The sequence below is a fragment of the Pinus tabuliformis genome, chromosome J (genome assembly GCF_031772625.1).
Source record: "Pinus tabuliformis cultivar Carrire ecotype Pingquan chromosome J, CPIR1, whole genome shotgun sequence".
NCBI classification, from domain to species: Eukaryota; Viridiplantae; Streptophyta; class Pinopsida; order Pinales; family Pinaceae; genus Pinus; species Pinus tabuliformis.
This window is the reverse complement of record NC_142295.1, coordinates 205,836,928-205,853,635: the sequence shown is the minus strand read 5'-3', so window position 1 is coordinate 205,853,635 and position 16,708 is coordinate 205,836,928. Positions and strand designations below refer to the sequence as shown.

Genomic DNA, 16,708 nt, shown 5'->3' with positions numbered 1-16,708 from the left:
ATGTGAAGCATAAGGATGAGGCCTTTGTTATGTTCAAGGACTTCAAGGCATTGATCAAAATCAAACAGGGAAGAAAATAAAGGTTTTCAGGTCTGACAATGGTGGAGAATATATTTTAAATGAGTTCAAATACTTCTGCAAGAAGGAAGGTATTAAGAAGGAGACGACTGCGCCTTATAATCCTGAACAAAATGGAGTGGATGAAAGAAAGAACAGGTCCATTGTGGAAGTTGCCCGAGCTATGCTCCATGATCAAAAGTTGCCGAAGTTCCTTTGGGGAGAAGCAACAAATACAACAGTATATGTTCAAAATAGTGTTCCTCATCAAGCTTTGGACAACAAGACTCCCGAAGAGGTATTCACAGGTGTCAAGCCAGACATTGGACATCTAAAGATATTGGGTTGCCCCATATATTTTCATGTGCCGAAGGAAAAGAGGAACAAGTTGGAAGCCACCGAAAGGAAAGGTACGTTCGCTGGGTACTATGAAAATTCTAAAGCATTTAGAATATATATTCCTCAAAGGAAGATGAGTTTAACAGGGATGTAACTTTCGATGAAGATGATGACCTTGGGAAAGCAAGGGATCTTCCTCCACCTCCTCCTCCTAAGAAGAAGGATGATGATATGGATCTATTAGAAGGTCCGTCCGTGCTTGAATCTGAGAAGGATATTGTTGATGATATGATCGAGCCCATGGATCCTTTGGACCCTCCTCCAAGTGATCCTCCTGCTAGGAAGAGACCATCATGGCTTCGAGATACATTACAGGATGCTAAGAGACACATTCTCGCAAGAGGGAGCTTTAGAGAAAGTAAGAAACCTTGTCGATATCAGGGATACGTTGTAGCCATGATCACTATCATTCAAGTTGAGCCACCTACCTTTGATGAAGTTGTGAAAGAACAAGTTTAGAAGGATGCTATGGCTAAGGAGTATGAATCGATTATGAAAAATGATGTATGGGATGTCATTCCAAGACCGAAGGGAAAATCAGTTGTAACTTCAAAATGGCTATACAAAATCAAACATGGAGCTGATGGAAGCATCGAGAAGTATATGACAAGTTTCATGGCCCAAGAGTTCTCTCAAAAGAGAAAGAATATTATGATGATATATTTGCTCTCGTTGCTCGCTACACTACTATTAGATTGATCGTTGCCCTTGCTGCTAGTCAGGGATAGACGCTTCACTAAATGGATGTAAGGACGACATTCCTTCATGGCATTCTACAGGAAGAAGTATAAGTTGCACAGCCGTGGGGATTTGAAATGAAGGACCGAAAGACACATGTTTACAGATTGAAGAAGGCATTATATGGCTTGAAGCAAGCCCAACCGAGCTTGGTATGCCCATATTGGCAATTACCTGGTGAAGCTTGGATTCATAAGAAGTAGTGTTGACCCTAACCTCTACTTCAAGGTGGTCCAAGGTATGCCTTTGATTTTGGTTCTATATGTTGATGATCTATTCCTGATAGGTAGTGAGCTCCTGATCCTCGAGTGTAAGAGGGAGTTAGCCTCTCAGTTTGAGAGGATCTTGGTTTGATGCATTATTTCCTAGGATTAAAGGTTTGGCAGAGACCTAGAGAGATATTCCTTTCTCAAGGAAAATATGTCGTGAAGCTATTGGAAAGATTTGGAATGACAGAATGTAAATTCTTGGCCAACCCAATGGACGTGAATTTAAATAAGTTGTGTGGAGATACTGCTAGACCTGACCTAGCTAATCCTTCTGAGTATTGACCACTGATTGGGGCATTAATGTTCCTTGTGAACACCCGTCCGAACATGAGCTTTGCAGTGAACACCTTGAACCAATTTATGATTGAGCCCCTCCATGCACATTGGGTTGCCGCTAAACATATTCTGAGATATTTGCATGGGACAATTAACCTTGGTCTGAGATATTCTGGCGAAGATGTATGACTGCATGGATACACTGATCTTTATTGGGCTGGAAACATTATTGACAAGAAGAGCACATCAAGGCATTGCTTTAGCTTGGGATCTGTTATGATATCTTCGATGAGTAGGAAACAAAAGTTCGTAGCTTTAAGCATGACAGAGGCAGAATACATTGTTGTTGATATGGCTAGTTGTGAGGCAGTTTGGTTGAGAAAGCTCTTTGGAGAGCTATTTGAGCAAGTCCTTGTACTACAATGATATATTATGACAATAAGAGTGGGATTCGATTGGCAGAGAATCCCTTATTTCATGACAAGTCCAAGCACATTGAGATCAGGTACCACTACATTCGAGACATGGTACAAAGAGGAGTCGTAAGACTCCATCGCATATCGATAGACGAATAGATAGCAGACATATTGACCAAGGCTTTGCCAACAGGAAAGTTCTTGGTCTTCAGAGAGCAGTTGGGATTGATGGATGTGACCCTCCCGGGTAAGGGTGCCGACTGATCAAGAATACCGAGCTATTCTCTTCCCCTCTGTTTGAGCTCACAAGGAGAGAAATTGAGCTTGAAAGCTCTTGGGGTTGAGGTACCTATGGACAATAGGATGGTTGTGATCCTTACCCTTTGAGGTAAGTATTATCTCTTCTATTGTCACCATAGGGTGTGGGTGATCCTTGTCATTTATGACAAGTTGGATATATCCCCCTATCATGATTAACAGAGTATACCCCAGTATGCATTGTACCCACAAGCAAGGCTTGTTGGGATTGCCTCCCCATCTGGCCAATGGGTTGAAATGACTTGATTTGGTGTGATCCTCGCATAGCAAGTGGATCTTGCTGAAGTATAGAAGATGCAAGTGTTCTACCACTTGACTCTTTAGGGTCAACTTGGGAAGATCAGCGTAAATTGGGATGGTTGTGATCTCTACCCTATATGGCAAGTTTGGTCTCGCTTGTTGACTAGACAACAGGATGGATGCGATCCTTGCTGGTAGATGGATCCCGCCCAATTGTCATTAGACGATAGGATGGATGTGATATCTACCCTATATAGCAAATTTGGTCTCCATTGTTGACTAAACAACAAGACGGAAGTGATTCTTGTTGGTAGATGCTCGCCTATTGTCATTGGATAGAGGGTTGTAGCTTGAGCTCCCCTATGATGTCAAATTCTTCTTCTTTTAGATTCAATAGTGCTCAATCAATGAGCAGAGATGAGCAGGGACGACATTTGACTTGATGATGACGAGAAATTTGAGATAGGACATATTTTGTAGTCAGAAATTTCTCCCTAGCCAAGAGGGAGTGTTAGTTTGGCAGCTCAAGGATAAATTGCCTTCATTGGACGAAATTACTTATTCACAGAGACACAAAATTGCCCCTGCAAGCACTCAATTTGGTTAAGGAAAAATATATTTTTGATGAGAAAACCCATAATGGCACAAATATCCAAGTTGGCCTAGAAGCAAAATTGGCACCCCTCCAATGCCATATAAATACAAGTTAAGGCACACCTCATTTGGCATCACAACAACACATCATTCTTTTTCTCTCTTCTCATTAGTTTGTACAACTCTGAAGAATTGCAGGCTGACTTCACACGTGCGAGGGTCTTTGAGGCAACTCTGAAATTTCTGCATTGACTTTCTGTTTGGGAGACTTTGACCAGCATTGACCTTGATGTTTTGGGTATATTTTGACTTCGATCTTTTGGGAGAATTTTTGTGTTGCTAGGCCGCATTGTTTGGCACAAGAACCGAGGAGATTTGGGCACTTTGACCTGCGTTGACCACAGGCTTAACTGCAGATTGACTGCAGGGACTCTCTCTGTTGACTAGGTTTGACTGCTTACATTGGGACTGTTTTGACCTATCTTTGACCAGCATTGAAGGTCGAGTTTGTGGACTGTTGACCGAGCTCTTGGAGGTCTGTTTTGACTGTTGACTTTGACTGGTTAGGGCACACTTTGACTATTGTTGACTTGGACAAAATTGCAGACTTTGACAGTTGACCAAAATTGACTTTTGAAGCTCATCATTGGTTGGATATTGGTTTGTATATTTGGATAGTCAAAGGTTAACTTTGACTCATTGTTCAATTGGATTATTGTACTCTCTTCTGAACATTTTACGACAATCTAATAAGAAGAAAAAATTGAAATGGTTTTCCCCCTTGTGGGGTTTTTCCCTGGTCTTTGACTAATCTTGTTGTCTCTCGTCATTGCTTTTGATTGTCTCTTATTGCTCATTGCATTTATTTTTCTATCTACAATTGCTATTGTTTATTGGAAGATTGAATTGATTGCTAATTGAAGTTAAGAATTGGGCTAAAGTAATTGTATCAACATAGAACAGTGACAAATTAACATATCTCATATCTTTTCTCTTGTAAATTCAATATTTTTATAAATATATTATTGTTCGATAATGGATATTTACATATTCCAGAAATTTTGAATATTTCCACTGCATATACGAACCCTGTTCGTTACAATTTGCTTGACTTTACAATGCATAGTGAAGGAGGCTTGAAGAAAACATAGAATATCGATTGCATTTATAACAACAGTAAAATAAAGGCATTTCACAAATTTCACATTTGTTAATGCATCTTGAAAATCTAAAATCCATCATAAATAGTACACAAGGATTAATTTGATCTCAACAACAAATTTGATTTGGAAAAACTATTCAAAATTAATATTCATTTGTATTCAAAAAACTCACAGATAAGATTCCCCAAAGACCCCAATGAATATGGCTTGCTAACACATAATGGTCTATGTCGTTCATAAGGTTCTCAACCTCGCAATCATCTCCTTTTCCTGCCTCCATAAACAATATGATTTTCGTGAAAAACTCGAACAAATGTACTTGTAACATTAAAAGTAAACTCATAATTTTTTTCCAAATTCAATTTAAAATGCCTCACATCATATATGTTGCTTCTCTATCATTAGAAGTGATCACACTCGAATAAACTTCCTCTCAAAGCTAAAAACAAATCTCACATGAACATTAGAAGAATGAAAAATTGTTTATAATGGCAATAATTTGAAAAGGTAAACCATGGATTGACATGAAAAGAAAATAAAATTTAAAATATAAAACATCTGTCAATGTTCAGAACTAATAACTTGTGAGAGAATATGGTAAACCAGGTTGAATTCGTTGTATAAGAAAAGGTGAAACTATAATTATATGTCAATAAGATAATCTAAGCCAACATCAAACTAGAATATGATACAGTATCAAGAAAAATGGCTCCTTTAATAATCATAATACAGTAAGCTTGTAAGTAGCCATAGAAAGAAAAAATAAGCTACATTAGTGCACACAAATAACAAAAATCAGCCAATAGGGATATAGCACCAATACATCACCTAGAGTCAAGACAGAGAACTACACTCTTGAAGAACATGAGCAAAGACTTACATTGTAATAATCATGTGTTATGACAAGCTACATACTATTTCAAGCCATGAGTTATTTCTCTCTCAAAGGAATATTTTTATCGTTTCTAACAAAATTGCTATGGACTTATTCACTTTATTTGTTTTGTTCGACATGTTTGCTGTTGTTGAACAAAGATTTCCTAGTCACCCTACAACCATAATTTTATATGCATTATCTAGTAGATCGAGGATCAACATGCAATGTAATCTACTTGGACTCGTTACCCCGCATGTTAGCAGGGTACATATACTTTTCAGTGCAACATTCATCACCATTGTAAGCCCAAAGTCACAAGTCAAAATCCATGTAAAAACCATGTGAGACCTTGTATTAGTCATCCTAGACATGTGTCTTTGTCGTTGAGTTTGTATTCATCTATTAGGTCAAACCATGCCCTATCCCTTGCAAGTGTATGGGCCAATTCAGCCCACGTCAAGTTGCACCTATGTCATTCCACATGGTTAAATTTTATCGAGTCTATATGTGACCTTGGCCTGGGTGTAGTATTCCTCATGATAACTCTCAAAGCATGACAATCTCTTTTGACAAGATTCACTTTTCCCAACGCAATTCAATCTTCCCAATGTAAAGAGAATCCAGTGGTCAAAATGTCAATCCAATCTCAGATTGTAGAGCAGGATGGGACAAGTCAATAACACACGGATTTTTTCAGATCTAAGCATCAAGTGGCTAGCTACAACTTGGTCAAACTTGGCCAACAAGTCAAAAAAGTTTCCAAGGGGTAGTTCAGGTAGAGCATTGGGCAGAGTTTTGCATGCATTACACCAAAAGTGATCAACACGAAGAAACGAACAAAACCCATGGGTTAGATTTCCGAGGTTAGTCAAGGTGTTAGAGATCTAGCACAGGGAGGTGATGATACAACATATAGGGTGATAATATGGCAACATCCTAGGGGATATAAAAAATCCAAGAGATACCCAGTATAGATCAAGACCAGTAGAACAAAACCCAAGTTCTAGAATTTCCAAGTAAGCAAGGGCATTGAAGTTCAAGCAAAAGGGTGGCTTAGGATTTGGATTTGCCCGAACTATGAGATTAGTGGGATCGATGTTTGTTTCTTCAACTTGGGCTGCTACATCTGGAGATTTTGATGCTTCCTTTGCGATAAGTTCTTTGTATATATTCTTCAATGATTTCTTATCAGTCTTAAGTTTTTTAATCTGGTTAAGAAGCTTTTGGTTATGTTTTTTTAGGCATAAAAGTTCTTTTTCTTAATCGTTGATCTTGTCGCTATTATCCTTCTTTTGATCTTTTAAATTTTTTATTTGTTCTAATAATTTTTTATTAAGGTTCTTTAAGTGTAATTTTTCCTCTTCCTTCTCTGATAAACTTCCATTGAACTTCCCGTTAAAACTTTATTTTTCTTGTTCCAACTTTTGCTTTTAATTTTACACTTTTTGACAAAGTTCCACAGGGATGCGTCCCCCACGGTGGGGGACGCGCCATGGCGCTCCCTCGCGCTCCGGCGACGGGGAAACTCTTGGGGCAACATTTCCCCCACGTCCCCTTTTTGGGGACACTCGGGGAAACTCAGAGGGGACGTTTTTTTGGCGACGAAACGCGACTCCTTTAGAGGGGGACGGGGGGACGTCGAGGGGACGCAAGGGAGACGCCAAGGAAACACAAGGGGGACCAGGGGACGCCGAGGGGATGCATGGAGGACGCATATGCATCCCCCCATTTTTTGTCTAATAATTTTTTTCAAATATTAAAAATTTAAAAAAAAAAATTACAAATTTAAATATATGAAAAATTTTAAAAATAAAAAATAAAAAACAAAAACAATGAAACCATATTAAAACTTGAAATTTATCAAAACTTGAATTTTTTAAATAAATTATATTATATTAGAATTTAAAACTTAAAAAAAAATAAAAACAATAACAAAAAAAACGTATATTAAATCTTAAAACTTAATATTTATTAATATTATTTAGTTCTTTTTGAGAAATGTACTAGTTTACATGTACCTTGCATCATGCCAAATAATGAATTTAGATGGAACATTGCATAATGTCAAATGATGGATTCAATTTAGTAATTTACTTTTAGATTTACAATGCGGAAATGTCAAATGATGGATTCAATTTAGTAATTTACTTTTAGATTTACAATGCGGAAATGTCAAATGCTCATTGTTAATTCATAAATGATAGTAGTCTAATATGTAATGATGATCATATTTAGTCTTTAGATGTACATTTCATAATTATTAAGATTTTCTATTTAGTTATTGACATATTTTTGGCATTTTATTTTTTTATTTTTATATATTAAATTTTTAATAATTTATAATTTTATAATTTTTATGGCTTTGACGCCCCCCGTTTCCCCAAAAAATCCGTAAATTTTGGGGTTGCTTATATACGCCCCCCTTGTGCATATTCCCGCTCCCGCATTTCCCCGTCCCGGAAACTCAGTGGAACATTGATTTTTGACTTACGCAAGTAGTTTATGGATATGATATTTTAAACGAGAATTTTCATCGTTTTTATTGGATATGGCCTCCTCAAGCTCTTTTTGCTTCTCCAATATTGAGTTTTGATTCCTTTGAGGTATTAATTTCGTAACATCTTTAAAGTCTTCTGACGAGGACATTATCGATTTTGACTTCATTGTCATGTCTCAAAATGTGATCATCCTTCCCTTATAACAAAACATCAATATTTATTTTCTATGTTTAACATGAACGCACCCAATTCTCTAAACCAAGGTTGACCAAGAATTATGTCAACCTCCATGTCATACATTTTTACAACACAAAATTGGGATATGCACTCATAATGATCTACTATTATTTGTAAATCATTAATTTCATATTTTTTTCCAAAAAGATCTATTGTTTCGCCTACATTGGCATCTGAAATTAACAGTCGATTCGCCAAATTAATATTTATGTAATTTTTGTCATTTCTTGTACTAATAGCAATATTAACTTTGTTCCCTTTGAAAGTCTCTCTTAATGTAATTAACTTGTGATGTGTGATTAAAACACCTTTATAGGAAAATTGTCCATCATTTTAGAATTAGGCTCCATTCGTTTTTTCTTCAAAAATGGACTTCTTCTTTAAAATAAGTGTCCTTTTATTTGATAAACTTGAACACCTTTATAAATTTCTTTAACTTTTATTTTCCTCAATTATATATTTTTTCCCACTTTAAAATAAGTTAATATAGCTCCACTATTTAAATAAACTACACCTTATATTTATTATAATGCTTTTAAAAAATACTCTTTGTTATAACTTGTTATCCTTATGTCTCTTTATAGTTCTAGATTTAACCCTTTATATACTTTAATATATGGATCTTTTAAGTAACCTTCTATAATAATACCTGCTTTGTACTTATATATATTTTCAATAATTTTATGACTTGAAATTTTCTTTAAAATACCCCTTTATAATATAAAACTTCTCTTTACATATCTTTTATTTATAATATTTTCTTTTTCTTTTGAAAAGTTACAACCCTAGTGAAACGTGGCTATTCACCTCTTTGGGGTATAATATAAAATATATGTCCACTTATGTGCCTTTGACTCGGTCAATTTCTCTACGTAAAAGGTAAAACTTATCATTCACATAAAAAGTTTTTGTATTCCTTTTGTTTTTCTTTTACCTTGAAAATACCATGGGTTGCTAAAACCACGGGCTTGTAAACCACTTAATGAAGAATCAAGATAATATTATCTACTCTTCCTTCTCTTATGTATAGTTTTAAATATATTTGGAAAGATTCCCTCTTAACTTTATCATGCACTTTTTATCAATAATGTAGAACCTTTTTATATATATGAATGTTCTCCTTCAAAATTTACATCGAACTATATTTATTTATTTATTTTTAAATCTTTTTTTAATCTTTATATGTACTTCTTTTATTTTCTTTGACTATCTTATTTTTTCTTCTTTTTGTTTGTTTGTTTAATGGCCAAAGCCCTGAATGACGAAACTGGTGAAACAAAGAAACTCCAACTTTGTGTAGTGAAACGCTTCAATTGTGACGACAACAAGGTTGACGAAGGATTAATGGCCAAAGGCCGGATCAGACTGGTTCTCTTCAGCGGTTGAACATCTAGAGGATCGAACAACTCTAATACCAATGTAATGACCAAGGGTCGTATACGCGGCGGAAATATTAAAATACTTCATAGACAAATACATCCATCGTAGGATAGTAAGTGTGAATTGTATATTATATAAATAATTGATGTAGGATGATTACAATTGAGAATGAAGGTCTTGTATATATAGCCAAGTAAGTACCCTTTCACGAACAGACATGTCTCTAAGACATGCCTTTTCTTTATTAACTAACTAACCATTAGTTAGTTTACTTATTACTTATTATTATATTTATAATATTATGATTATTATTTATTATCTATTTTTACATAATTTATGTTTATAACACCCCACATAAGTTTTTTTGGTTTTGAAGGTAGTTCAATACAAGCATTTGAACCATCTCTTGAGGGATCTTCAATTTGTCCCAGATTTTGTATTCTACCGCACACAAAGATTGAAGGTTGCAGATGCCACTCAAAGGAGAGGCCACTCCTAAGCATATTTGAAATTCATCAAGAGGGTTAAGCAATAATCGCGAAAATTTCCATCTTGGACCAAATTTATTCACTTGAAATAAACTAGCTATATCAACTTCTTATAGAGATTAGTGACTGAGGATTCTTTTTCCTTCAAAGCAAGCTTGACTTGGCTAGGAAGCTCTTTCACCCCAGCACTGATACCATGTTGATTTTTCATAGGATCTTCTAACTAATAATTATTTATTATGACTTCTTACGTTAATCCTTTCTTGCATTCAAATTCATCATAAAGCGATTACACAAAAGATCTCAACAATGGAAACAAAATGCCAATAGGATCCTAAAGAGACAATGAAACAAGTGACACACAAATTTACTTGGGAAAACCCACATGGGGGAAAACCCAACAACCTTTTTCTTATAGAAATAATTAAGTTCAACAGAGATACATCAAGTCAAACATAGAGTCAAGCTTGTTGGAAATTGTAACTAGGCTTGGTCTTCATAATTTTTCATTGTACTCGTATCATTATGTATTTTATGTAAACAGCAAAAAGAAGGAAAAAATGAAATTATTATTTCATTAGTTAAGCATGTTCTTCATGCTTATGGGATTTGTTGAGTCAGAATCAAAGTCCTATTTGGACCTATTGTAAAGAACAAGGAAGAATAATTTCTGAATATGTAATTCAAGTCAAAATTACCTAAAGATGCCAAGTCGGCCCTGCCCCAAGAAGACATGTCTATTCAAACCCCTCTAGACAGTATAAATAGAGGGTAAGTTGGTCACATTTGTACACAAGTAAGTCTCGTGAATTGGTCTGAAATATCATAGAGAGGAATAACAAAGAAAAGGAAGGTCAAAATCTATAATTGATGAAGGTTTTTCTTAAAGTCGAATTTGTGGAAGTTTTGCCTTATCAAACCTCTTGTTGAAGATTTGTTGTTGATCTCTCATTGTTGACGGATTTGTTGTGCAGAAGGAGGGTTTGACTTGGCATCTAGAAGGTTGGTTGTGGGTCTTGGATATATCATTTTGATTTGATTTGTTTTCTGGGTTTTCCCCTTGGAAGGGTTTGGCCTTGGCTTGGAGCCTATATCTTGTGTTCATTGTTTTTCTTGTGATCTTCATGTTTACGTTTTGGTAATTGTTTGATGAAAAAGAACACAATAAAGATTAAAAAGAAGCCAACAAACTTCACAAGCAATTATCAAAGAAGATAAATCTAACCTAATTCATAAGCCTCTTGATTCCTCAACATGGTATCAAAGCTAAGGTTTGAAGGAGGTTTGAAAATCATTTTTGTTGGCTTATCTCTAAGGCAATACGTTGAACAAATAATGCAAGATATTTATACCTAGGAATTAATACGAGTTTCTATGGAAACTTACTCTGAATTAATGCGAGTAAGATTGATCTACATATTTATGGATAACTCTCCGATGAGAAGAAGACCCTAATGATGCAAAGATCCTTTTCAAGCACTATTTCTATAACTCGGATATCTCTTCTGTATGACTGTGGCTCAGATTTCTTTTTTTGTGGATCAAATTAAGATACAATGGTTAGTATATCCCTTTTTGTGACTCGTTCTACAGGGCTCGTATACATTTTGTAGCTCGCTCTAAGGCCCGGTCAACTCTATGGTTTGTATGTCACCTGTAGCTCGCTCTTCTACCTTGTGGCTCAAATCTATAAATCAGTAACCCACACCTGTGTTTATTCACTGGCATAACAATGTATGGCTCAGTGATCTCAATATGGTGGCGTGTTATATTACTTTGAGGCACACAATTGACATCCAAGGCTCGCATTTAAATAATAGTGGTACTCTATTAATCCTGGAAGCATCGCAGCTATCTTTGAGGTTCGAATAGTTCTGAAAATCGTACAGTTTCAGGCTCGTATGGTTTGTATGACTTCGCTCTTGTATACTCTGTAGTATCTATGGCTCAATCATTAGAGTGATCACGCATTGCTCAATCAGTACAATGGTCAAGCACCTCTTATGCTCAATGGCATCGTTTGACATTGTTATGTACAGTGGCATTGTTTGGGATCGTTCTCTAGAATGTGCAGTGGTGTAGCCATACTTTGAGATGGCATCAATATATTAAATAGTGACATAATTCTACAGGGGACAAAACGACAATATAGTCACTCGCTTGCTAATATAATCTATGGTTTGCATATGGTAACTCGGATATATATATATATATATATATATATATATATATACGTCAACTATGACATCGCATCTGAGGCTCAAGGTTATTACTATACTCTGAGCATCATCGTTATATGGTTCGTATGGCATCGTTAAAAAGGTTTTGTGGGATCGTTATTGTTGACCACTAAAGTTGCACCTAAAAATTTTTAGGACTCCATGCTAGAGGATATGTCAAAGGTTTCATGTACCATCAAAGTTCATATATCATCAGAGTTTTTTAACTCTAACTTCTTCTTCTCATCTTCTTCTATATTGTACTCAGATTCCGCAAGCCCTATAGGGATGATGTAAAGTGATGCTAGTGTGATGAATTGAGTCATGTAACAAGCCTAGGTAACTTGGGACATTGTCATCAAGTGAGTTTACTCTGAGAGGTTTTTTTTACTTGGTTAATTATTAGGTACTTTCGAGCACTTAATAATTAATTGAGTTTTTTCCTCCAAAATATAACCCCAAAGCTGGAGTGTGGCTTGATGGCAAGGCCTTGGGTGAGTCCTAGTGTCTAGAGTCATTGTATATTACCATACTAGATCACTCGTAAAATTTCGCAGACTTTAATTAGGTCTAGGGGTCAGTTTTTTAATTTTTTAAATTTCCCACATGGCGGAAATTTTAATAAGTTCTTGTTGTAAAAGGTAATAAGTGATGTCGAAAACAGTTGTATGGGCTATGTGTGCTCAAAATTACACCTCTCACCCTCAACTTTCTACTAAGACACACTTTGAGGGGTACAAAATAAGTTCTAAACCTTCAAAACCCACTTTTCCTAAGTTCTATGGAAAATGTGGCAATAAATTGATCCAACAATTAAATAAATTGGAGAAAATAAATATCCACACATGCTAAATGATGTGGAAATGAGGTGGAAAATCATTGAGGAGTTAAAGTAAAGTTCAAAGGTGATGTGGACTCCCTGATTTGAGGAAAAGACATGTGTTCCAAAGAATTGAATTCTCTTGGAGGGAACCACGAGTTCCTCAAGGAAAAACGCATTTATTGAAGCAAGGAATTCGAGTTAGCTTGATGAGTCACTATCTAGTGCGATTTGGGCTTGGAGTTCCACGAGATATGAGTGGAGAGTGGTCTCCTACCACTCCACTCCCACATACATGTGTCCCTCCTCTAGAAATGTGTGGAAACTACCAGGAATTGCATGGGCCTCTTAAGGAATTCTATGTGCCACTTGTGGAGTTCGATTTGCATTGAGAGGAGTGCCTTGGGATTATCATCATAACATTTGTCACATGGTTCTTCATTGGGATTTGTTCCCATCTCTTCTATTTAAGTGAGCTTTGGGCTCTCACTATGTATTTTTGATATGAGTTATTGGGCTTGAGGAGACTCTGCTAGATTGTATACTTGCTTTGATAATAATACAAAAGACTTTGGGGTATCATTGATGGTGCTCTCCTCCTTTCTTGAGGTGATATTTTTCTAGTTTATGTGCTTCACTTTTTATGCAATTTGGATTATTAGCATTATCTTGCCATTCATTGTGGATTAATATGTGCAAGCTATTTTTTATGTATTTTTGATTTAGAGAAATATTCTAGGAGTGAATAGTACGAGGCGATTTTAGGAAGAATTTTTAATTCTCTCACCCATTGCATTTCTTTAATTCTTTTATGAATGCCAATATCTATTTTCAAATGTTTTAGAAAATTCTTTTGAAATTTTGAAAAAAATTATTTGGGCGTGGAAGAAATCTCGAACATACCTACTCACTTTCAAATTCAAGAATCGAAGGACCCATCAATTTTGGCTCCAAGGACCTCATCCAACAAAAAGCAAAGAGGGGAGTTTCCTTTTCCTCTACTCTACTAAAATCATATAAAATTCAAATTTAATATTTCTCTTTATCAAAATTTGGAGCTTTAAAGGATTTTATGAGCTACTTGGCGCACGATTTTAACTAGACAAGTATGGAGTTCTACTCCCATAACTTGATCTAGCTCTTGTACATTAATTGTGAATTATTGTTTTTCTTTTTGCATGCTCTCTCCACTTATTTTCAAATTTGTTTTGCAGCCTCTTGAGCAGAAATACAAATCCATTTTGGCGACAAGTTTGGGGGAGGATCCTTCTAAAACTAATAACATATCTTTTGCAGGACCTCTTGCACTCTTTTGGGCAGCTTTCCAACAAGGTCGTGAGCTCTTTGGGACTCCACTTTGACTAGGCCGAGTTCTCTTTGAGGGGAGCATCTCTCTCTCTAGGCCATGAGGTTTAAGGAGGCTTAGCCTCTCTTGCCTTATGCTAATTTCTCTTCTATTCAAATCTAAATTTTGTATAGAAGGAAAAGTCTTCAATTTTCAGATTTCAAAGCGCTCTCTTTGGCCTCATTTGTATTAATAATCCATCAAGGAAAAGTCTATTTGTTTAAAGCTTTCAAAGTTATTGTTGTAAAGATTTCCCTTGAGCTTGGTTGAAGCCATTAGGGGTTCTCATCTCCTTGTAACTAATCTAATAAAAAGGTTGATTTCTTTTGTGGGAGCTTGAGAATTTTTCCCATGGTATCCCTTCTCTCCATTTAGAGGGAGAAACTTGGTTTGTGGACTGACTAACCCTTTTTATAGTTGCTAAAATTTTTTGCACTTACTAATTTCATTTCATGCATGATTAACATAGCATTCATATTCTTCCTATTCTAGCACATGCTTGATGTTAGTTTACATTTTGTCATTTCCATTTACTTGTGCAATTCACTCACAATACATGCAAGTTTTATTTGAGCAAGCAAGTATTTTATTTTGGCAAATTTAAACTATTTCACTTTGCTCTACAAGTTCATGAGAATATTGCTTCAATATCTTTATCAATTCATGTTCATATGGCACTTTGGTCATTGATGGTTATTTCTTGAGATATTTATTTTGCCATTTCATTTGGAGCAATTTTACTTTATTGCAACATATTTTGGAACTTGTGGGTTTACATCAAGCTAATTGTTTCATGTTTTATTTTCATTGAAAGATATTGGTGACATCTACTTGAAGATTTTCTCTCATTACACTTTCTCTGGAAACACTAATGTTCACATGCATCTCATTTAGGCATCATAATGATAAGAAGACAAAGGTGGTGAGAAAGTCCAAGATTAACAAGTAGCTAACCCTCTTCAAAGGGATAAGTACTCTACATTTTGGTTATTCCTATAACTATTTCATCCTCGTACTTTATCTCTTTGTTCTTTCATAAAGGTTGCAGGTCAAACCTGACTAGCAAAAGGAAGAAGTAAAAGAATGTGGCAAAGCATGAAGATGAAGAAGAAGAGAACAGTTTGAAGCTTGACAAGAAGTTCACTTATTGAAGCTTGCTAATGGGTTTGTTCGCATTGATTGATAATTGAAAGCAGAAGAGCATGATGCAGAACTATGTTACAATATGAGATACATCATGCAAAGGAATGTTGACCTCAGAGGGAGCACATAGCAAAAGAATTATGCACCTTGACTAGAGTTTACTATGATCTGGCAACTCTGCTAATCATGGAATATGGTTTAGCTCCCTAGAAGGACACATTGCAGAAATATGTAGAGGATGGAAAGATTTGTTGCATGACGTTGATATACCTACAGCTGCTCAGCTGATCATGGAGCACATGGCTTGTATGGATAACATTGTTGATGAAGAGCATGATGGCAAAATGATATTGGAAAGCTGATATAACTTTTTGAAAAATATAAGGCAGAACTCTGATATGAAGAATAGAAGGCATATGCTAGCAGCTATGAGGAAGTTCGACTCATTGAAGATATCAGATGAACCATTTGATAATAAAGTTGTTGACAAGATCTAGAAAAGTCGAAGTGTGATATGAGGTTGATGTTGTTAGGAGTCGAGAAACCCTATCATGATGATGAAATATGAAAGAATTCAACTCCGTAAAATATTTGACATCCCGAAAGGTTGAAGCCTAGGAATGATGTAACATGAGAAAGGATCCCTGCAGCTACAACTAAATCTCCACGGAATAACAAGTATCTGATGTATTGATATGTATGAGACCAGCGAAGGATTGTGCGATGTCTCCCTGATTGAGAGGGAGCAAGAAATCTCCTCCATGTTTGAGAAGGAGTAAGGATCTCCTCACTGGTTGAGAGGGAGTGATGATGGACACCATATTCTCCATGTGTCATGCACTAGGCCAGGATTATCTGTCGTACGTCTAGTGAAGGCACTACAAGGAAGAATGGAGGATTGGATAAGCATCGGGGACTAGTACTTCTTGAGGATTGGGAATCCAAGATAGGAAGTAGTCTCGTGGATCGACACTCTTTGACGATTGGACAGGGTATCCAAGACAAGAGTGGTCGAAGAGGACCAATCTTCTTTGAGGATTGGGAAACCAAGATGAGAATAGTCTTGGAAGGACATACTTGGTGAACATCCGGATGGGGTATGTGCCTTGAGAGACTATGGTGGTGTCCATATGTATGCCTCCCAGCATTGGGCTATAATCTTGTGGAGAGTTAGAGCTTGTTATTCAAGGCCTTGCTATGCTACTATTTGACAATGCTAGTTATGATGTTG

At 36.1% G+C, this 16,708-nt stretch overlaps 1 protein-coding gene across 2 annotated transcripts in view; it reads right to left on the bottom strand.

The window, feature by feature from the left end:
• The window catches only part of LOC149226401 (putative choline kinase 2), a 200,608-nt gene that overhangs the window by 41,766 nt on the left and 142,134 nt on the right, over positions 1–16,708 (bottom strand). For both annotated transcript variants that reach the window (XM_089375287.1, XM_089375286.1), the window contains one exon: positions 4,643–4,740. In XM_089375287.1, the coding sequence (XP_089231413.1) occupies positions 4,643–4,740 (98 nt within the window). The remainder of the gene's footprint in view (positions 1–4,642; positions 4,741–16,708) is intronic.